Source organism: Myiozetetes cayanensis, unplaced genomic scaffold, assembly GCF_022539395.1.
Source record: "Myiozetetes cayanensis isolate MyiCay16 unplaced genomic scaffold, myiCay2020 scf5-8, whole genome shotgun sequence".
NCBI classification, from domain to species: domain Eukaryota; kingdom Metazoa; phylum Chordata; class Aves; order Passeriformes; family Tyrannidae; genus Myiozetetes; species Myiozetetes cayanensis.
The window spans coordinates 102,925,379-102,949,454 of record NW_026087742.1 but is presented as its reverse complement, the minus strand read 5'-3'; the positions used below and the strand labels follow the sequence as shown (position 1 = coordinate 102,949,454).

General features: G+C 41.8%; 1 protein-coding gene across 2 annotated transcripts in view; it reads right to left on the bottom strand.

Annotated features, from left to right (window-relative positions):
• SMS (spermine synthase) overlaps nt 1-24,076 on the bottom strand; it is a 49,814-nt gene that overhangs the window by 10,472 nt on the left and 15,266 nt on the right. For both annotated transcript variants that reach the window (XM_050332567.1, XM_050332566.1), the window contains 7 exons: nt 17,560-17,653; nt 16,728-16,792; nt 10,441-10,616; nt 7,702-7,856; nt 6,673-6,762; nt 5,562-5,676; nt 4,940-5,019 (listed from right to left, as the gene is read on the bottom strand). In XM_050332567.1, the coding sequence (XP_050188524.1) occupies nt 4,940-5,019; nt 5,562-5,676; nt 6,673-6,762; nt 7,702-7,856; nt 10,441-10,616; nt 16,728-16,792; nt 17,560-17,653 (775 nt within the window). The remainder of the gene's footprint in view (nt 1-4,939; nt 5,020-5,561; nt 5,677-6,672; nt 6,763-7,701; nt 7,857-10,440; nt 10,617-16,727; nt 16,793-17,559; nt 17,654-24,076) is intronic.

Sequence of the window (24,076 nt, the reverse complement as noted above, 5' to 3'; positions counted from 1 at the left end):
TACGAGACATTTCCTCATTGTAGCAAAGATGAGGCTCTAACAAATAAGTGGACATTTAACAGTGATATGTTACATTTTTTGTTTTAGAGGACCAAAACACACTTCAAGATGGGTCGGTGGGGCACACAAAGTCCTGTACTTTAAAAACACAACTGCCTTAAAAGGTGTGTGATTCCTTCAGCAAGGCCTGCTACCTAAGATAAGCATCCTGGAAGTAGACAATTGGAACAAAAGACACTTACATTTCCAATGTTAATACACAGAGCTAAAAACCACTGGCATTTAACAGTGAACACAGTGGAGCATTCAAAATCATTTATAAGTTCCCAGTGTGTGACTAAGCTGCCAAAGTTGGTAGTGGTCATGTTTGAACTTCTCTCCACAGTCTAATGCAATCCTTTAAGTAGCCAGCTTCAATTAGTTTAATTCAAAACCTAATTTAAATTTAAAGTTATAGACAGTTGATTTTATTTAAAGCACCCCGATAGACTGTTCATCCTATGACCAGACTACTGAGTCTTCTCGGGGTGTGGTAGGTTGATCCCGGTTGAACACCAGGTCTCCACCAAAGTCACTTTGTCCTCCCGTCCTCAGTTGGATAAGGAAGAGAAAATAAGGTGGAAGTCTAGTAAGTTAAGATAAGGACAGGGAGAGATCACTCACCAGTTACCATCACAGGCAAAACAGACTCCATTTTGGTAATAAATTCAACTAATTTCCTCACCAAATCAGAGTGGGATAACAAGAAATAAAACCCAATCTTTAAAATACCTTCCCCTACCCCTCTCTTCTCCCTGGGCTTTAATTTACTCACAAATTCATTACGTTCTCCCTGCTGCGCTGTTGGGGAATGGGGATTGTGGTCAGTTCATCCCATGTCGTTTCTGCTCCTCTTTCCTCCTCATACTCTTCCCCTGCTCCAGTGTGGGGTCCCTCCTACAGGAGGCAGCCCTCCACAAACTTCTCCAGTGTGAGTCCTGCCCATGGACTGCAGTTTTTACAAACTGCTCAGTGTGAGTCCTTCCACAGGGTGCAGTCCTTCAGAACAGACTGTTCCAGTATGGGCACCCTGGAGGGTCAAAGATCCTGCCAGCAAACCTGCTCCAGCTAGGGCTTCCCACAGTGTCACAGCCTCCCTCAGGCATCTACCAGCTCCAGCATGGGGTCCTCCAGGGGCTGCAAGTGGATCTCTGCTCCACTGAGCTGCTCCATGAGATGGCCTGCCTCACCATGGCCTTCATCATGGGCTTCAGGGGAAAATCTGCAACAGCATCTGGAGCACCTTCTCCTCCTTCTTCTGCACTGTCTGCAGGGCTGTTCTCTCACATATTCTCCCTTCTCTCTCCGGCTGCAACTGCTGCTGTGCAGCAGCTTTTGCCCCTTCAGAAATCTGCTATCCCAGAGGCGCTACCACTGTCACTGATTGGCTTGGTCTTGGCCAGCAGTGGGTCTGTCTGTCCTGGAGCCAGCTGGCACTGGTTCTGTTGGACATGGGAGAAGCTTCACGCAGCTTCCCACAGAAGCCACCCCTGTAGCCCCCCTCACACACACACGCTACCAAAACCTGGCCATGCAAACCCAATACAGAGCCTTATTCTATTTTTACAGTGGATTGTTTTGATTTTTCAGGCCCAGCTGGGAAGCAGCTACAAGGACCATCAAATGAGCCACGTTAGTGTCTCAGCAGATGTATCAAAAGCTCTGATAGCTGTCTGCCCCAAGATTAATTCTCCTTTTTCAATACTGTCGTGGTTTTGCCCACCAGCCCGTCCCTGGGGCTGAGGATGGTTTTGTCCAGGTGATTTCCGGACAAAAAACCAATCAAAAAGTTCAGTGACGCCTTTGCTAATTACATCTTCAAGAAAACGGAAGAGAAGGTGGTGGCGCAGTTGAAATTAGGAGCAGCAGCCATGTAGAAGGGTAGCGGGCCCGAGGAGGGCCAAGGCCCCCTCCTCCCCGGCTTGGGCCGGGGGGGGCCAGGTGCAGCACTGAAGCCTCCCTTCTCTCTTGTGAGAGAGTGAAGAAAAAAAAAGGTTTAAAAGATGAACTGCTTAGACGAAAAACCGCTACAGAAGAATTCCAGCCATGAGATAACAAGACTTTCAAGGTCAAAGCTGCAGTCGCAGGAGAGAGAAAAAAAGTTCGAAGGGGGGAGAGCTGCTTTTTCTCCTTTTCGCTCTCCCTCCCTTCAGCAGGGTAAAGACTGAAAAATAAAACCCTGCCACCTGTAGAAGTTTGTTGGGGTGAAGAGACCCCCCATGCGGCTCACAGAGGAGCTTGTGGATGCACCAGAGATTTGTGACTTTAACAGAAAGAGAAAGCCTTATGCTGGAGTAAAAGCGGCTCAGATGAGGCAGAGTCCTGTTAAAGACTTTGTGACCCTCGAAGGGATCGATGCTTATGCTGGAGCGAGACGGCTCAGATAAGCTTGGGATCTCAGTGAGAGATCCATGCTGCTGCTGTTGAAGATTTATGACCCTGACGGGTATTAGAACCTACGCTGGAACACAAAACGGTTCAGGTAGGGATGTTGGGATCCATGTGTGGGATCCGTGCTGTTGGTGCTAGAGAGAACCTACGCTGGAGCAGAAAATGGCTCAGGTAGGATATTGGGATCCGAGTAAGGGATCCAGACTAGACCCATGCCGAGAAGTCAATCAAGGACTGTTCTCCCATGGGGAGGGACCTCCATAGGGAAACAGGGGTGAACTCTTAAACCATTATCCCCTGTAACCCTGTGGAAGAAGATCCATAGTAAGCAAGTGTCCCCTTGCAAGCCTATGGAAGGAGACCCTTCAGGACCTGGGTAACCCTCAACCTTCGGTTTTAACCCAGGAGGGGGGTAGGCCCAGCCCTGGAGGCCAACACAGAATAAGAGAGAGATAAAGAAGTTCCAACTGCGACGAAAGTGCTGCAGAGTTACTAGAGAGAGAGAGAGAGAGCTGGAATTCTGAGAACAGAAAAAGACTGCTTCTCCTCCTTGGACTGATATAAAGGGAAGTGGGGGGAGAAATATCTTTTGTAAATACATAGTACCTTTTACTCAAGTAGAATTGTTGTAAATATAATTCTTTAGTTTTAGTTTGTTAATAATAAATATTCATGCTTTTTTTTAATTCAGTCTCTTTTTGTCTGCATAAACCTTCTCTCAACTGATAGTAATTGTATGTGGGAGTATAAAAGTAAATTGAGCCAGGGCAAAACCACGACAAATACCCTCAAGAAGACTGAGTTTCCCGAGTACACTGTCTCTATATTCCAGTCCTTTCACTGGCTACCAGTTACCCAGCCACAAGTCCAAATTCACACCACTTCCACTATAATCTGCCATGGATACTTTGTTGTTTGGACCATGAAACGTAACACTTCAGCTTCACAACAGCTTAAACCCACCAGAGCAGGTTCAGTACTATTGTCCATCCTTTCTGTGCAAGCAGAGATGCTGGAGAGCTGACTTATCTCCTCCCTTCAGGACAGGACAGGCAGCAGGGCTTGCACAGGTCTCAACCTCAACTGGTTTCAGCTGGCACAAAACAAGCCCCCTGTACTTTGGCTGCAGCAGAGCCATCACTCCAGCTTTCAGCACAAGCTTCTTCTCAAAGTCCCTCGAAGTCTGACAAAACCTGTCTACAGACATACATTTACATACATTCTAATACAGCCAGCTAGTCTCACTGTGTATGTTACAAGTATAATGACTGCAACACAACAGCTGTTTTGGACAACAAAGTCCAAAAGATGCAGTGTCCTTTGGATATTAAAGTCTGTCAGAAATATTTCCACTATTTAGAGAAAGAAAAGCCATTAAGATTTACTGTGTGACACAACCATGGTAATCATATCTTATATTTCAACCACAAGATAATTTCTCTTGCCTATAAAACCAGAGCATTTTAAAATAAAGCAGCACATTAGAACTGCCAAAAGCCTTATCCCACAAGTTTTGCATTTCTTTATAAACCTGCACAGTTTTACAGTAAACTAGTTCCTTTACACACCTTGGAAACTCTGTGGTAACGTAATTTCAGCTAAGCTATTTCAGATCTTGACAAGATTTTTCCAAAATGCAGTACTTAGATGCTCTACACATCAGAAAACTAGTTAAGGTATGAGCATGACTAAAGAAATACAGCTTCAGAGACTTAGACTTCACTCAACCATCTGCTGGCTCCTGTCACATTCTTGTATAATTGCACACTCCTTTGTGGCATTCCGAATTCAGGATTACATAAAGTATCTTCAGTTGAAAGCTAATCCACAATTGCATTATCTAGGTATTATGTGTGAGGTAGTACTGCCTACACTGTAGCAGGTGTACAAATTGTGAATTATTTCCTTTTAAATAGAGCTGCACTTAAAATTCCATACACAAGGACAAAACCTAAATTATGACTATATAAAATACTTTACAAAATGCCAAATATTCTAACAAACTTATTCAAATGTTCAAAATGCATTTTGCAGAAGCCAAACCAATGAATTGTTTTAGGTGTAGAGAACAAGTAAAAAGAGTATTTACTCCCAAATGAATAATTTTCTTGTCCCATTGCACCTACCTCAAATTCTTACACCTTAATGGATGACGAATTTTCATGTCTTACACTCTACAACTGGAGACATTAGCTTAAAAATCATGTATCTGTTTATAAAGTACATCTGTTCTGCTTTCCCAAGAACTGCTTACAGTTACAATATTCTGTAATATGCCCTGCTGATTCTTAAAATAATGCTTTTAAACTCAAAAGTGCTACAAATTCAGCTGAAATAATGAAAAAAGACAACTTAGTTAGCAAAGCCTAAATAAAAGTCATTAAAAGGAGAAAAAAACAGCTTGTAGTAGATTTTTAGGTTTTTCCTCCTTTTTTTTTACTGAAAAGTGCAACACCTATACAACTGCAATACATATAAAGCAATACTTTGCTACATCCAGGTATCATACCTGCGTGAAGTATTTTCCATCTTGTTTCAGAACTTTCATTGACAGGTCAAGAATCAACCGCAGAAATTCCCATGTGGAATCTGCATATAGAGAACGATTGAAAAACAGAACAGCACATTCCTGACTTGTTCATTTACTACATACTCAAGACTTGCAAAAAAGCCACTGTTTGAAAAGCAGCTGCTCTATACCTTAAAAAACATAAAATATTTTTTTAAAAAAGGCTGGTAAAAAAACCCAAACACAAACCATACGCAATGGCAGTGATGATGGCAGTACTGCTACTTTTCTTCACAGTAATTTTCCAGAAATTTCCAAGGAATTATAAAGTTAGGAAATTTACTGGAGTAAGAACTCCTAATATTTTCTAATGAACTACATGAGTTCATATTATTCTGGAATAAGAGCACAGTTTTAAAGAGTCCTAGGCACTTGCTAGTCTTTTCTAACATTCAAGAAAAATTCAGAAAAGAACAGATGTGTTACTATCATTCTTTCCCTCTCAGATTTGCTATTAAGAAGGAAAAAAAATCAAAGTACTTTTGCTGCAAACTATTTTAAAGCTGAGAGACAGAAATGTTGAAATTCTCGGAAGTTTAAGAAAATAAATTAGAAGATTTACCTTCTTCTGGAGATGTGGAGATTGGAACAGCTGTCAGATCATTAATTACATAATCAAACATTCTCCCTTCTTTGGCATACCTCTTCAGTACGGGAATACAGTCTTCAATTAGAACCTGTAAGAATGAAATATTTTAGGCAGTCCTCACAATACCCCAGAAGTGACCAGGTAAAAGGAACAAATGTGGATTCACAGGAATTTAGAGGTGAAAAGCACAAAATTAAATACATGATTAATTTTACGCTCCATTTTCAACTTTTTACATCATATAGAAGGAAGAAAGCACCATAGGAATTGTAACAGTGACAACACAGGCACTCCAGTCCTGAGCTTGCTAGCTCTGTCACTGACTGCTGGGTGACCACTGTTCCTTCTACCAAATGGCAACAGCAGTTAGTTGTTAGTCTCAACAAATGAGTAAAATAAGGTATTTGTATGCAAGGCCACTGACTCATGACTTCTCCAGTAAGCTTTTGTGCCATTTTTTTTAGCTCATTCCTGCAAGTTAATATCTCTGAGAGCATTTAAGGAACAATAATGAAAACAGAATGAAAACATCAGATTACACCCAGGCTAGGTTGTAAGTTGTGTCAGATCCAGCACATGCAGGAATGCATGACATTTGTTGAGGGATTTTATTATTATTTTTAATGTCATAGCAGAGAGAGATTTTGCCTGCAAATTAAAAATAATTGTTAATTGTGTATTATAAATTCAGGTATTTTCAACAGTGTAGGTCAATAAATTAAATACACATTTCTTCTATCTTTTCAATGATTTAAGGAATACTGTTTAAACTACATTTGTACAGACATTTTCTCTTTATTCATAAGCTATGGCAACAAACATTCTCCTGTTTCACATTCCTTATATATGTGATTAATTTCAGAAGTCTGAAGATGGACAGTTAAAATATTTTGATGCTAATATATACTCCCAACACAAATCCCAGGTATTAAAATTTGAGTGTCATAAAATAATGGAAAAAAATACTTCCTAAATCAAGAAAAGTCAGAAAACTTGTACCCAAAACTTTGCCACATCAGTCTTCCAGGCTACGTATAAGTGCATTTGAACTATTACTTCTAATGAAAGAAAAGCAAAGCATTACCTGGTAGCACTCTCCTTTCAGATTGTCTAAGACATCTCCGCACGTTTTACGCATGTACTTTTTACACCCGTCAATCACCATTTGGTCAATGTTTGAAGCTTGTTAAGGCATGGTACGTTCAAGAAATAACAGAGGCAGCACTTCCTATTTCTTAAGAAACAAATTCTCCCAAAGGTGCCATTCACAAAGGAATACTAAGATGTGTCTACTGGCATACATACTGCAATAGCCAACCTTATGGACTGGCCTCCAGATTCAGTTAGAAGTTTAGGAAGGGCTTATTTTTGGTTTTAATCAGTATTTTTGATACTTTAGGTTATCATCACTGTGAAAGCCTGAAATGTGAACTCTAAGACCATTAAAACTCCCATAAAGTTAAACCAGGTTAAGACTTTAATTTGCAATTATTTAAAACCATTATTAAAACAATTATTTTCAGTTTTAGTAAAGGGATCCCAAAACCCAGGGTGATCAATATTTCATATGGCTAGGAGTGGTTTGCATTACAAACTATATGAACTAAGAACGTTGAAAACTTGATTTGTATTGGTATTTTTTAAAACGGCATTGGTCATTCTGCCACCAATACAATTCATCAAGTCCTGACATTCCTATTAATTAAACTTTTTTGCTTCTAGGCACTATTTTTTGCAGATTTCTTTAGAAAAACTGAAGAATTCAAGAGGGTAGGACTGAGCCCAAACCACAGACTTGACAGACCTGTCTTCTGTTATCAGAGAAAGCATCAGTCTGGTGACAGAAGCAGTCCTTTCCAGTTTTACATAAACTGCTACTCAAAGAGTTATAGAACTTGAAAGCAAGTGCTACATAAAGATGCTCAGATATGTAGTCACAGATATGTAGTTGTCCCTAGTAATGGATCTCTTACGCTGACAAAAAGAAATTTTAATTTAGATCCTATTTTTTAATGCAAATCAGAACCTGGCAGTTAACTGTGCTATGGTACCAGCAGAAATGCAGTCTGAAAAATGTGGAAATGAACTTGATCGCCCACTTGTCAAAGGATATCTCTACCATAGTAACCATCTTTGGCTTCAGTTTGACTATCTCATATAGTATACCTCCATCACCACCTCCTAGGATTAGCACTTCTTTCCCAGTGTAGTCTTCCTTTCCACTGCCCATTATGGCTTTTGTATATGCCAGGTCACTTTCTGCCAGATCTGAATGAAAGGAAGAGAAAGAGTTGGAGAGAAATATTACATCTTTAATTCTTCTCAATAATTGGTATTAATCCAAAGGTAATATAATACAGACCAAAGCAAGAGCATCTACAGAAACAATGTAGTTCTCAGAGACAGTCCAAGCATGGGATATTCCTCAGAATCCCCAACAGGGTTTCTCTAATTCTCAAAGAGAACCCAGCGATGGCTACCTTGGCATTAGGAAGTACTGTGTGCCAGGAGAAGAAAACTGGTGGAGCAAAACTGTCAATACTTAGGATTTGATATCCAGACTTGATACTTCAATGGCTTTTTACCTACAACTAGTCCTGCAAGAGACAGATCAGGACATTTTTGAAAACCCACTGTGGACCCCAGCTGAAGAAAGCAACCTAGATGTACCCGTGAGGATCCCTGCACAGAAACACAAATACAACCATTACCCCCCAACTGCTGAAGGGCCCTAAAGCATGCCTTCTGCTGGCTCGTGCAGCACTAGCTTCAAAGCAGACAGTAGCACTCCTAAGCTGTAACAGCAGACCTGAGCCACAAGGGCAAAGCTTTGTGCAGCAGCACATCATGGCATATCCTATCACTCTGCCTGGCAATCACCACTTTACTTATAAGTGCACAGTAACCAAATGAGACAAAGCAGTATTTTAAAACCCATGGAAGGTAAACAAGCATTGGTACACTTTCCTTTCTCTGAGGCATATTGTGACAACATTCCTTATCTCCATAGGAAAGTCTGATGAAAATTTCTGACTAGAAGTATGAAATAACTACTTTGGTGATTTCTAGTACAATTCTATCTGAATTAGAAAATACCTTACTAATGTATTCTGTAAAAATGCTTTTCAGCTGCCATCTGCACAGAAGTCTCTGATAGCTGCAGAAAGCTATCTGAATTGTTAGAGTTATTTCAAAAAGCTATAGTTAAATTCCTTAATTACTCTGCTATTAGAGTGAAATTAGGTATTCTATCTTTCATTTACCATAGTCAGTACTTTTCAACGTAAGAACTGAGAGATTTTACAAAGTATACTCCTTGTTACCTAGATTTTCTAGCAAACAGTAGTCTTATGCAGTCAGTCAAAAGAACAGTAGTCCATCTTCTCCTAAGTTCACTATCAAAAATACAAAGATCAGCAGGCACAAAGCACCACATACAAAAACCCTTAAAGGCTGGGTCACTCTGTCAATTTACTTAAAAGTTCAGCTGGGCATTCTGAAGAAGAGTCAAAAGATGTTCACAACAAAGCACCTAAATGGTTTGAGATACAGCTGTCCTAGATCTCACCAAGGAAATTCCCTCAAAGAATCAAAGCAACAGCAGGAATATACACGCACACACAAACACACACAAACACACACATACACGCCAGCTCCTATTTCTTCATATTTCTTTAGAATTCCATTGTGTTTTGAAGACCAACAAAGTAGCTTGTTATACTGTCAAAGAGAAACTCTCAGGAGGCTGGACTGGCAACAAATAGGAAAAAGCTCATATGAAAGAAAGAAGTAGAGCAAGCTCTGCTATAGAACACTGTTTTCTATTCTCCTATGCTGCTTACCACAGCAAAGACAGCAACTTTGGGAAAAGAAATTTTATTTTTTTACTCCTACATTTTAAACTAGTCAGCCTTTCTGATTAACATACTTAATATATAGAATCATAGAATAGATTGGGTTGGAAAAGACCTCCAAGATCATCAAGTCCAACCCCTGATCCAACTCTAATTACTATATCATGGCACTAAGGGCCATGTCCAATCTCTTTTTAAAAACTTCCAGGGATGGTGAATCCACCACCTCTCTGGGCAGGCCGTTCCAATGCCTGATCACCCTCTCTGTAAAGAATTTCTTCCTAACATCTAACCTAAACTTCCCCTGGCAGAGCTTGAGCCCATGTCCCCTTGTCCTGTTGTTGGTTGCCTGGGAGAAGAGACCAACCCCCACCTGGCTATAACTTCCCTTCAGGTAGTTGAAGAGAGTGATGAGGTCACCTCTAAGCCTTCTCTTCTCCAGACTAAACAACACCAGCTCCCTCAGCCTCTCCTCATAGGACTTGTGCTCAAGTCCCTTCACCAGCCTGGTTGCTCTTCTCTGGACCCGCTCCAGCACCTCAATGTCCTTCCTGAACTGAGGGGCCCAGAGCTGAACACAATACTCAGGGTGTGGCCTCACCAGCACTGAGTACAGGGGAAGGATCACTTCCCTGCTCCTGCTGGCCACACTGTTCTTGATGCAGGCCAGGATGCCATTGGCCTTCTTGGCCACCTGGGCACACTGCTGGCTCATGTTCAGCCTCCTGTCAATCCAAACTCCCAGGTCCTGGCTGCTCTCCAGCCACTCTGTGCCCAGCCTGTAGCGCTGCAGGGGTTGTTGCGGCCAAAGTGCAGGACCCGGCACTTGGCCTTGTTGAACTTCATTCCATTAGAAGCAAACATATGTGTACATGTCTGTGTAGTTTCCAGCATCAGAACAATGACCCTTAGTAATCCATTAAAATTGCCATAGTAGGACAGAAAACAACACTTCCAACATTTTCACGCACAAGATCCTCAAATGAGATGACACTTACTAACATCCCCACTGAGGATAAGAATATTCCCAAACTGTTTTGAATGCAGAATTTTAATATTCTGAAAAGGTGAATCTTCATCATAAACAACTTCATCTATGTCATACTCCACCAGACGCCCATCAGCTGTGGGCCAGTATCTATCAATGACACCTCCTCTCAGAATGGCTGGCAACCTAGAAAGAAATAGAAAGATAAAAAATTACAAAACATTTGGCATGCTTATTTTTTAAAAATTCACTTTAAACATCCTGTGGATTTACCATAATAAATATATTTAAAAGAGGGATCTAAGAAAACTTGCCACATTTAGCACTCAACAGATAGAAGAAGCCTATCAGCCATAAATATACATTATAAATATACATAACTTGCTAAGGCACAGATGACATAAATGGTTCTTCTTTATGTACAACTTCTACAACGTGCATGTGAATCTCTCTCATTCTAAGAGAGATAATTTACATAATATAACAGCCTCTTTAGAAGAATCAGCTCATGACTAGAAATGAATACAATACAAAAGTAGAATGCAGACTAAAAAACATGGCAAAACCTCTTCCCACCTTCAGCTCAGCTAAGGATGTCATTTGTTTGACATTAGTGGATCTCACCTTTCTCAAGTTGTACTGAGAGACATTTTAATACATAGAGAAACACAGAAAGTGAATTATTACAGTGTTTCAAACTGAGCTAGGTCACCCTGCAATGTATATATAATCCTTGATATCAGCTGACAGTCTGCATAGATTTTGTTTTGTTGTTTGTGTTGTGGGTTTTTTTCATTCTTGGTTCAAATCAGTATTTCACCTATAAAGACAAGCTATATTTGAAATTACTCTGAATGATCAAAACGATTGCATTTAGGCAAGATGTGCAGGCACAGGGTTCATCAGAGTTTCCACACACACTTCGAAGAGTTAAGGGTTTTTTTCCAAAGGAGGGTGTAGCACAAGACCAGACACAGACAAGCTTCTTCTAAATTCACTAGTGATTCTCAATAAACATTTCAGAAATCCATCCTACCCTCAGTGAGCCACACGATGGCAGCACACGGTGAGAGCAAGATCATCCACTCACTACCTAAAACCAACAAAAAGGCAGGAAAAACTTTTCCATCTACATTATTTCTAGTGGCACTGCATGCACAAAGCTAACACCAAAAGGATGCAACACAAATTAAAAAAAGAAAAAAAACCACGTTGAGGGGTATGTGACAAGATCCATGCTAGATACACTGTTTTAGGCAATTCATCTTCCTGTACTAAAGGTAACCAAATGATCTAAGATCAGGTAGATGTTGTCCTGACCCATTTTTAAGAAATTCCTATCACAGAGATTCCACAAACTCCCAATATCATATTTCAGTATCAAAATATCCTTAGAAAGCTTCTCCCCCATAAACACATACACAATATCATTAATGTTTATATGTAGCAGTTATTAATATAATAAATAATACGTCCCATGGGGACCATAGCAACACCAACGTGGTGTGTAACAAGAGAGAGTTTATTCAAGGAGTCCCAGCTTATATAGCAGTTTCAAATGCTGCCACGTCACACAGGTAACTTAAGCCAATCCCATACAAGCATTCAACACAGCATGTGTAACAGAGTACTTAGAACTACAACTCCCAGGATGCTTTGCAGCACCTGCTGTAACCAGACCCCACAATTCCCCCATTTTTATTAATAACAAGATACAAACAGTGTAATTTCAAAAAACAGTGTAATTCTTAACAAAACGTTTTTCACTTGACGTAGTAAACTTATTTTTTGTTTAAACCTTATATACTTAAGAGTTCTATATAATAACAAAACTTTATTAATTAAAAACCTTATTTACCTAAGGGTTTCTTGCAATTGGGTAGAATAAAAACTTTTATCAATCTGAGGGTTTATATAGAATTGGGGAAAACTTACTTTATTAAAACACAAGGAAAAGTTTAAAGGAGGAACATCATGTTTTCAGTTGCCTTTTATTAAGGCGATGTATTAGAGGTAGTGTTTGTTGTGTTTCAGATATTTTGTATAAGGTGTAAATGGTTCACATAGATTCATACATTCACACAATTTCTCTTTCACTCATTCGTTCGGGTGGCCACCCCAATCATTTTTCATTCATGCATACATGTAATCTTTGTTTTCATATTCTAGCTATACAACTTAAACTTTTATGTAGTGTTTGGTCAGAATGAAAATTGTTTGACTCAGGATTTACTTACTTAATTACATGCGTATTCTGTTTACTCCCCTTCTTTTGTTGTGAATATGAAAAGTTAATGAATTTAAAGGTATAAGAGTGGTAAGTAGTGTGTATATTTCTGAGTGTGTACTTAGAGACATGAATAGGTAGGTTACTATTACAATCTGTTAATAACAATAGAAATTCTTAAAGATGTTAATTACTACTTAAACGAGATAGTTACAAACTTAAACCTATTTAGATACATTTAAGAACTTAACAATTTCAAACAATACTTAGTTAATGTGATTATTAGTAATTTAAACGATAGTATAGGGAAATTAGAAACTTAAAAATGTATTAATAAGGTAATGTTGAATTTTTCTCTATTATTAGTGTAAATAGAAAACTAAAGATAGTTAACTAAATTATTTTAGACAAAAACATTTGTAATAATTTCTAAAGGCTTATATGTAAAATATGTAAAAACAGTCAGTAAATTCAGTGTCTCTATAGTTTTGGTCCCAGCCCGGGTATCTGCCCGGGCCACCGCTGCCCCTCTCACGGGGGTGGGGAGGCGGTGTTGTCACTGTTGACGCTCCCGGAGGAGCCGTAGTCGCTGCGGCCATGGCCCGGCCCGGTCACGGTGGGGGTCATGTCGCTGGTCATCGCCGCCGGGCCTCGGTTCGGCGCCGCGCTGTGCCGCGTGTGCGGCTGTCCCGGGCCGCGCTGCTGCGGCCGCGTGGTCCGCTTCAGGGGAAGCGGCGGCACGGGCGGGCTGGCTCCTGTAGTGGAACGCGGCCGTCAGTTCCAGGCACGGCCTGGCCGCCGGCACGGGTTGTTCGCGCTCAGGTGCAGGCGGGTGGCGAAGGCTTCACAGCTCTGCGCCGTCGACAGGTACTCGCCGAAGCCGCCGCGCGCCCTCGGCGCATTTACAAACTTGCACCACAGTACCGGTGCAAGCCTGTTCGGCCGCCCGGGATGGCCGCGGGGCCGCCCGCGGCTTCTCCTCAGGCACGGCGGCCGCCCCGGCCCGGGGTTCCACGCGGAGTTCCGCCGGGAGCTCCACGCGGGTCGGGGGCGCGGCGGGAGTCGCCGCCAGCTGCGGCGGGGCTTCCGCGCTCGGGTCACCGCCTCCCGTTCGGCCGCGCCTCGTGCGGACCTTAGCCCGCTTGCGGGCTCCGGACAGAGGCTCCCGCGGCGGCGCCGCTCCGGCCGCCCGGCTCCCTCCACGCTGTGCGCCGGGCCCGTCGCTCCTGGTGGTGCCACCGCCGCTGCCGTCTGGGTTTGCGCAGGAACCGCCGCCGCAGCCTGGTCGACACCAGCCGGCACCGCGAGAGGAGGTCGCCGTCGCTGCCGAGCCCGTCCGGAGCCGCCCGCCCGGGGCTGGATCGCCGCCCGCCACCAGCAGTCCTGCGGAGCCGTGTGCAGCTCCGTCCCCGGCCTGACTTGCTGCGGCTGCCGAGCGTCCCGACAGCCCCGCGCTCTGTGCTCGCCGCCGGCCTCGCCGCTCGCAACGTCGAGCGGTTATTACGTATCTTTTTTAAACATCGCGCCGCTGTTGCTGGTAGGCACAGCAGCTGTTGCTAGCTACCGGCTCCCAGCACGGACCATGTTCCATGCGTGCCTCCAGCAGAGGCAGTCCATAACATGGCCACGAGACAGGAAGAGAAGGCACTACCTCCTGCTCCCGGCATGCGGCAAGATGGTGCCGCCCACGCTCCAGCGTGGTCTCCACGTGTCTGCAGGTTTGCCATGGCTTGGGGATTCAAAGTTTGTTCCCTTTTATCAGTTACATAACCCGCGACACGCGCCTTCTTCTCGGAATTCACGCATCCGCGAAAATTCAGTACAAAAAGGTATATTCTAAGGCTTTTCTTCCGTGCTCTTGGACCCCCTCCCCCTTTCCACACAGCAGTACCACGTGGAGTTCCATGCTTTACAGTGTTTGGGGAGGAAGATTTAAAGTTTCTCTCTGTGGACGAGTTCTCTTGCGAGGATTTTAAAGTGTCCACCTTTTCTACTTCTGTTTTTCCTGCTTCTCCATCCCTCTTTCCAAGTAATTTCACTAAGAATTGTAAATATCAACAGTCCTAAAACAGTTATTTTCATCAATTTTAAAAGTCCAGCTATTTTATGTTTGTTAACTTGTCTCCAAAGTCTTTTCAATATTAAGCTTAAGGCTTTTGTAATATTCTGCGGTTCACGTGAATTAAAAGTTTTCATTTTTTCTCTTTTTCTTTTTTTTCCCGCCCTCTCACCTGGGACGTAGATTTTTCTTCTCGAGAGCGTCCTCTCAAAACGTAGGCAATTTCCTACCGAATTCAGGCCTTTTTTCGAGCTCAATCGCGGTTTCTCCCGCCTTCGCCCATCAGAGTTTCCTTTCCTCTGGTACCTGGCGTTTCTTTCTTTTTCACGGCGGACGTCCCTCAGCGTTAAATATAGGCTGGTACCTGACGTCTGGTCCGTATTTCTTCCTGATTCAGGACAAGGCTTAGGTCCCTGTTCCGGGCGCCATATGTAGCAGTTATTAATATAATAAATAATACGTCCCATGGGGACCATAGCAACACCAACGTGGTGTGTAACAAGAGAGAGTTTATTCAAGGAGTCCCAGCTTATATAGCAGTTTCAAATGCTGCCACGTCACACAGGTAACTTAAGCCAATCCCATACAAGCATTCAACACAGCATGTGTAACAGAGTACTTAGAACTACAACTCCCAGGATGCTTTGCAGCACCTGCTGTAACCAGACCCCACATTTATACACCGTGTACCTTGTGAGGCTTTACCAGGTTGAAAGAAAGCAAGATAACCACTTCTCTGTTTTACATACAACTGTTAAGGAGAAATAACAGTACTCAAGGTATAACATCACTTTTCAAATCACTACCACTTTACCTGTGGTCTCAGACTACTTTCTGCTATAGTACTTAACGGTTATACAGTGCTTAACTCTTCTCCCATTTTGCAGTTTGCTCCTTGGCTTTACTGAATTTTGTTGGTTTTACACTTGCTTTTTCTTATTTCCCCTTCTATGTTCCTTCAAGCATCCACTGCACCTTCCACCAAGTGCATGCCTGCAGTAAGTGCTCCCTGGTTTCATGGTGTCAGTCACTGCCAGACTGCCACAAGGACAACATGAGCCATGTCCAGAGTGAATGTTATTTCAGCAGCAGACCGACCGCGAGCTACAATTTGAATCCTTAAAGTTTAATATATAGCCCTGAGTTTAAGCAATCCAAACTGACAGATGGCTTGCAAAGCCTCCATTGTTCATTTATCAGTTATATTACAAAAATTTGCTACAAAACATTTCTATCTTCTTGGCAGCTCCCTAAGCACACAATTCCACCAAGGTTTTTGCCACACGAGCCCACAATGAGCACTATGAAGCACAGCAGAGGCAGAGCTGTGATAGAAAGAGCTGCACGAAATCTTGTCAGGGCAGGGTCTCCTCCATGGGCTTGAGCTTCATTTTAACTCTAACCCTTGCCCCTGGTCCACGTCCCCACCTGCACAAGTCTTTCACCAATCCTTAACACCCAGTTTGCCGTCAGAGCTGCCTCAGTACTACATCCCAGTCTGACAGACACAGAACTGGGTTTGATCTTGGTCACCATCACCAGTCCTGTTTATCTTCTCCATGAGCTGTGGGATGTGGCCTGTAGGGTACAGTTTATGCTGTGGTCTTTCCCCCTGACGCTCCCCAGCCCTTTCCGAGCAGTCTGCTCTTGCATCCTGGTTGCCTTTTCTCACACTATTTCATGCAACCACTGCAACAAACTAAAAACCAACCAACCAAAACCCAAATAAAACCCACAAACAAAAATACAAAACCCAAAAACAAATAAAACCCACAAAAACCCCACACCCTGTCCTATAAGTAACAATACCAAAGATGAAGCTTAAGAAAATGACAAACCCCACAATACTTTCAATTCTGCAATAAAGCAATTTTAAAATATTAGGGACACAAAAACTATGCATAAATTCATACTCCTGGCTATCCACTTCAGTACAGCAAAGCATAACCTGCTTCCTATCTTTAGTAACTATGCAAACAAGACACATACAGAAGTAGAGCTACAAACTTACCGTTTCACCCTTTTTATATTACCACGAAACAGTTCTTTCATTCTTTCTTCTACTTTGTTTAGAAGCTGGAAAAAACAGCAAATGAGAGGTGGAATTTTTAGGTGATCACTTAAATATAAAATGTCTCTTAAATTAGGCTACCTGGAAGGTAGCACCTGCACTGAAAGGCTATGAAATGTAACACTAGAAACCCATGAGTAACTAGATGAACCCTTAGCCTGGTTACTAGCAAGAATGTGCATATTATAGCAGCTGTCATCACTGCATTTAGCTTTCTCCAGGACAAGAGAGCCAGGAGGAGGACATGAGAAGTCCAAGGTTCCATTCCTACTAAAGCAATGACCTATTCTCCTGCGATATCCAATGTCTAGAGCCTTCTTATAAGGGAAGATGAAGTTCTTTTTCTCCATGGGGAAAAAGATTGAATATAGAGGCTCCACATCTCTCAGAACAGAGAAGGAAAAGACATCATACACCAGTACATCAGGTTGCAGGTCGAGCATCACTTCTCCCTCACTGCCCTGGGTACCTAAAGAGAACTAAGCCCTAACCAAGGCTGCTACATCTTCAGAACTTTTACATCGAAGAACACAAGAGCCAGTAAATGCAGAAAAAGAGTGTGTGGGTGTGTGTGCGTGTGCATGTGTAGGCACGCACTGACGTGTGTATGCAACTTCAACAGGTGTTACTGTTCCTTATCTGTAAACATTCAGGTTTGAACAGACTTTAATATTTTAAAATCTTTTTCCAAGATATATTTTGATAGACCTGAAGAAAAGAAGAGTCTCCCCATACAGCTGGGTAAGCCTAGTAAAATAAGCAGTACTCATACCTGATCAACTTCCTCTCTTCCTTTCATATGATCATTGTAGCTCTGCAGATCCACCAACACTAATCCATGAGGGTGAATTCTCAAATTGGCAAAACTACAACAGAGAGAGAGTGTGATGACAAATTTATTATCAAAAATCAGAGTGAGTGAGGAAAGAAAATCTGAAACAAAATCATATTAAATTCAGAATGAATGGTATTTTTTCCAGCATTTGTTAACTGCTGGCAGTGCTAGCTCCAGTCTTCCTCTGCAAGCCACTAAGTCACAAACAGTTTCAAGAACTTGCCTATCACTACACAACTAATAAAATCAGTAGGCAGTAAGGCAGTGAAACAGGGAGTCCAAGCCACAACCACCATGGTCCAACAGGAAAATACACTGCCTCATAGTCTCAGCTCTTTAAGTAAAGGCCCAGTGAAAAAGCTGTGTTCCACTGGTTTGGGTTTTTTAATTGAAATCAAGCCTTAGGAAAACAACAGGAGACTTTTTCCCCCCCCTATTTATTTCCTTCTCACTTCTGGGGAAGTGTTGGTTTGGGGTGGTGGGTTTTTTTAATATTTACAGCAACTATTTAGAGACACTGTGTAAAACAATAAGCATGCTGGACTAAACCATGGTTTTGACTGGCAAAGAAATTGCAGCAGCACACTGTCATTGATGAATACAAATGCAAGGTAGACAAAATGACTACCATTTACACTACAGAAGCTTTTAAAGACCAAAGAGCAAGGCTTCACCATGCTCAGTAAACAGTGGACCTTGGAGAACTTGCAACTAACTAAACAAGAGCTAAGGACAATAGGGAAGGACACAATAAAAACAGTGTAGCAGAGGCAATATGCTTTCCATCATAGGGAGGAGAGAAGACAAAAGAAACAGCAAGGCTACAAGGGCATTACATAAAGGAAAGGAGGGGGAAACATGCACTGAAAAAGAAGAGCAGAAAAGGGGATGAGAACAGAAAGAGCTGAGCAAAGAAAGAAAGATATCCAGGGATAGTTGTTCATTAGTACAACAGAGAGAAATTTCAGATAAGGTTGAATGCTCCTTTCTTTGCTTGTCTGCTCCTATCACCCCACTCAGCCTCACAGGCAAAACACAAACCAACTCTTGCTCTGACAAAACGTTTAGATGACCTCCCAGCTCCCCCCCACTCCCACCTTTTTTTTGTCCCTTCCAGAGCTCCTTTTATAAACTGTCACACTCACTATGAACACCCTCTCCCGTGGTGCAGGAAACCCTGGCCCTTAGCTGCAGTCAGAGATGAAACCCTGAATATTCCATGTTATCTGAAGATCATAATGTTTTGTTAACTGTTAAAATGATCATATTATGAAACTGACTGAAGCAAAACAAGAATGAAAATGCTCCTGCTGGCTTTGGACAGCAGCAAGCTGGAGCTGTGATGTGTCTGCAGCTGGCAGAGAAGCTACTGTCATCCTCTTCTCTTTGGAAGGTGTGTGGGGAGGCTGAAGCTTTCCTCAGGACTCTACACCCAGGTCTTGCCTTCAAGAAGGAAAGATGTTTCTACACAACACGTACTTGTCCACTGTGCTTCCCTCACCCCAGTGCCCACAGACTGCCACCATCCTCAAGCAATCCTCCCCACAGCCCAGAGTTTGCCCCCAAGGTGCCCTTCCAACAAGAGATTTTGGTTAGGGAACACAAAAGCCTACCACCACTCTGTTTACATCATCTTCCTGTCAATGGGTTTATTTTGGGATGTGTAACACACAATAAAAAACCCCACAGGCATAAGAATAAGAACAAACAACTTTATTGCAAGACTCCAGAAGAGAGTAGTTCCTGGTTTGGGTTTTTTGTTGGTTTGTTTTGGTTGGTGTTTCGGGTTTTTTTCTGAAGAAGAAAAAGAAAAGAGTTCACTAGATGGAAGTACTGGTCACTCCAGAACACTTTGGACACAACCATTCACAGCAAACATGGACATTTCTTGTCAAGTCCCTAGACAGCTCTCAAGCTGTGGCACTACAGCCACAAGTGAGTATATGCAGTTCATGGGACAGCACTGTTATTAAATTTCCTGAAAACTGGCACAGTGTCAGAAATATTTCCACTGTTCAAAAAACTTTTTATGAGTTTATTGCCATATTCCAGAAGTTGTTGTTGGCACAAATGAGCAACATAGTGATTGTCCCATGACTCAACTCCTCTTTTAAATTCATGTTCTACAAGAATTCCGTACTTGTAAGATTTGACAGCTGACATGGTCTTCACTTCTCCTTTAATGGCATGAGTTGCTCAGCAGGGGATGTTACTGCCTCTGCTTCGGGGTGAGAGGCAAGGAGAGGCAGAGGGGAGAGTTGTTTTAAAAAAGCACAATCACAGAACTTCAGATTTATTAAGGGAGATGCCAGCATTAGAATACAGAGACAGTAACACTGCAGAACCATCACTCATTTCATCAAACTGTTCCATCTACCAGAATAGCAGGGTCCTGACATCTGGGGCAGGGGGGAAAGAGATGGAAAGGCTGGCACCAGGCTGGAGCAGTGCAGTGGGACAAAGATTCAAGTTCCAAGCATATGCCTGGTATTCTTAGACAATTTATAGTAAAAAAAAAATTTATTAAAATCAAAATTTTTAAAAGGCAATACAGATGCACGTTGGTTATACCTTCGTTGTAAGTCACGTAGCTGAAAACGAACACCCAAAGTAAGCTAAAATGCCTGTAAAGATTTAAACACGCAGCAAACAGTACAAGTGTACCCCAAAGTGACCAGTCTAGTAATATTAAGGCAGTAGCAGCCGAGCAAAGCTGAACCCACAAAAGCTTTAATTAGCAGAGAGTAAAGGCTATGCTGGCTTTTGTTACTTTACATTTGTCTGCTTGGCAGAATGCATGTGAATGCATGTGAATGCAGGTTTGCAGAAGCAGCAGCTCTTTTAATATGTGAAAGAGGGTTCTTAAGTTTAAAAGTCTCCCCTCCTCCCTCTTGTCTTTCGGAGAAATAGAATTTCTGTTTTAAAAATAAAACACCTGCCACACTTTTGGTGCATGCTTGCATGTACTTTCATAAGAGCAGTGAGGAAAAAAGCTCAGTGAAGAGGTATCTTCTTCCTTTCCATTAGGCAAGGAAATTGCCTCTGAAAAGCAGCCCCTACTGTAACAAGGTTCCACTTGCTGCACCTGCAGAGGAGCCACGTCTTCTCAGGCAGCAATCAAGCTTTTTGTGCTTGTGTGCAAACGTGTATCGAACAACAGCAACAATTTCTGCTGAGTGCTGAGTCTGGAATGCTCCATCTTAGCACCTGAACAACAGGGAACATGGGATGTTAACAAATAATTCCCAACTGCACAATTCAAAAAGTAACTGCTTGAAACATTGTCCTCTTTACTTAAAAAGAACTAGAAGCAGAAAGATCAACATATTCTAAGCCAAAATGTGTGGCCTACCTTAGTTACTTGTACTGAGGAGTAAGAAAAATTGCCATCCCATGTATTTGAGAGAGGATTTCCCAAGAGCACCCCACCCAAAGAATAAAACTGGATAGACAGATAGGGGCCTATAAATTCCTCTTTACCCATGAAGGTTTACCTGCTGGCACTAGCTTTGAGTTACTATAAAATACATAACATAATTCAAGTATTTGAAAAACAGCTTACCAGTAAAAGCATGACCTGTCAAATTACTCAAGGAGGAAGAAAATGAAAATCTGCTTATACCAGGAAATTAAATTTTTTTTAAAGTCATGACACTGTTTCTTTAAAGCATTTTTTTAAAGTGTTCATCTTAATTACAAAGTACTTGGGGACCTTAGCGAACAAAGTAGTCACTCTTTTTTCACTGCACCATTATTCTGTTCTCTTTTTACAAAATAAGAAAATTAAACAAGTGAAAGCTACAACAGTTCTAAACTGTTGCTGATTCCTACCAACTACTTCCTATTCTTATGCTCGTTTTTACACTCTGGGTAACTATATGAATAAACTACAACATTTTAGCCTAAAACAAAGAGCTAAGGAATGTTCATCCTGCTCCTTTAAAACATGCTGACTAGCATACAGAGTGGTTAGCAAAAGACTAACACAGAAAAGAAAAAGTAAACACACTCACCCCTCCCTTCACAGTGTTAACATATTCATCATCATCTGACACACAAACCAAATTCAACTGGGTGTATCTTGCACTGTTGTGAACAGTGAAGCCAAACACCAGTAGGATTATACTTCTCTAAACAAGAATTCAGACACAGAACAGAAACTAAAAATGGGTATGTCTATAGGGGAGGTCAAAGCTTTTCTGAAAGACAGTCTTCTACTGCAGAAACAGTGGCTCAAGGTTCAGGTTTTATGGGTTTTTGAAGAACTTTCAGGTGGAATATGACAAGACAGAGCGCATAGATGCACAAAGGAAAGAAAAACCCTGGTGGGTCTACACAGTGTAACAGAAGAACAATTGCTCACAAGCAGTGATGACACTAAAGCTAGTATTTGGAAATTGGTATCTTCTCAATACTATATTTTAATGATTTTTCTCCTTGTTCTAACTTTAACAACTCCTATTAATCTTTTAAAATATACTGGGCATTATGATTCTATACAAAGTACCATATATGTTAAATGAAATAAAAACTTCAGATTTTTTTTTTAAACTACACTTTTAACTGTCCAATTCAAGGGATCTAAGTGGCACTTCAGTAAAATCATGTTGCTTAATGGGACCCTGAAAACATTCTGAAACTGATCTGGAAAGAGATTCAGCAAAGCGATACTGCTGGTGCCCCAAAACTCAGACACAGAGCTCCTCTCCTACATGTGCAACAGTTCCACAAGTTGTATTGGGCAAGGGGGCTGGCAGAGCAGAGAGGGATGTATCCATCCCCACCACTACAGACAAGAACTCGAGTGGCTCAAGTGACCCATTTCTTGCCCGACTCTAGAGCCTTGTGTCGACATCTCCATTAGTAAATGTTTTCAGCTGGACCTCCCTCAATTAGGTCCTTTGTCAGCATAAATCACCAACCAAATGGACCAGGTAGAGTTGCCACATGTGACTTTTGCTTGCTTAGCTTCGGACAAAGGAGAAGAGGGATCTGTTGCTTCGGTAATGACAACAGGAAAGCATGTCTTAATCCCCAAATCAGCTCCAATTCGTTTCACGACCAAAGACCTCCATGGGGCTGTTCACGTGGTATCTTTGTCAGAGAAAAAGTTTTGTCAAGAGCAGTGCCACAGTTCAACACTCCAGCACGGGGCACACTGCAGGCTGTGGGGGTTATCTCTGCAGACTTTGGAGTGTAGACACTGTTTAGCAATATATTACTATCTCACCTCAAACATTTTTTTTCCAGGGATTAGTGCCCAACTTGTTACATCAGCTGTGCATCTTTGTCTAGCAATGGCTCAGTCACCTTTGGCTGGTTAGAGTGTGTTTGTGTCCACATACTCACAAACCTGATACTACCATTCAGCATCAACTCCCGCATCTTTCATCCTCTGGAACTTGTGACAAGTTACACCTAGCCATCCTTAAAGGAAACTGCTCATGACATACCTGCCCCTCAGCACAGCTACTTTTGTTTTGCAGGGCAGAGGAATGTACCAATTTGTCTCTCCCAGGAATTAATCCCTACCCTTCCTACACAGAAAAATCAACTTTCACATCTCTCCCTCCACACATTCGTTAGTATTATACTCCAGCACTTGACAAAGACAATGGAACTTGCAACAACAAGCATTTCCAACTGGCAGTGTAGTAAGAGAAATCAAGTTAGATATTTAAAATTCAGAGCTTTATAAGGACCTCTTTTCCTCAGAGGTGCTTCCAAGTGCCAGTTCAATTACCTCCTGAAAAAGTTATATAATGGAAGTCTGTTCTCTAGAAAGTTCCTGGAACCCATCAAAAGGCAGATAATTTAACTCTGGAAACTGCTCCTTTAGAAGGGGCTGTCATCTTAAGGAGAATGATCAGATGAGTTTGCAATGGGGAAATCCAGTTTGAGAATTCACTTATGTCACATTCAAACTCAAAGAAACACAGGAAAGCAAATTAAGTCCATGCAATTAAAGAAAGCCAACCTTTAAATCTTCTAAGACTTTTTTACTTTTAGTATTTTATCTTTGATTTGTTCAGAGATCGTATATCCTTGATATTATCTTTTTAGGAGAATTAATTACAAGCTTCACCAAGCAGGCATAGAGGAGGAATAGCACCAGAGCAGTAAATTTTGATATCTTTTCACTGACCTCAGAAACAAAAGGTTATCCAGAACTGGAATTATTCAGGAAGGATATAAAAGCCCATGTAACTAAAGACAGAATAAGCAAGGCTGTACAAAACCAAGATATAAGTAACAGGTTTTTCTAGGTACATAAAGTATAAAACCCAAATAATTTAGACCAGAAAAAGCCAGTGCCATATTTAAAAACTTAACTGAATTATACCAAGCACTTCATGCAGCAGAACTGGGAACAACAAACAAAACTAGACTCACATCAGCTTGTTACCTTAATTTGGGTCCCAAGTTTGACAGTGTAGTTCTCTATACTATTTAT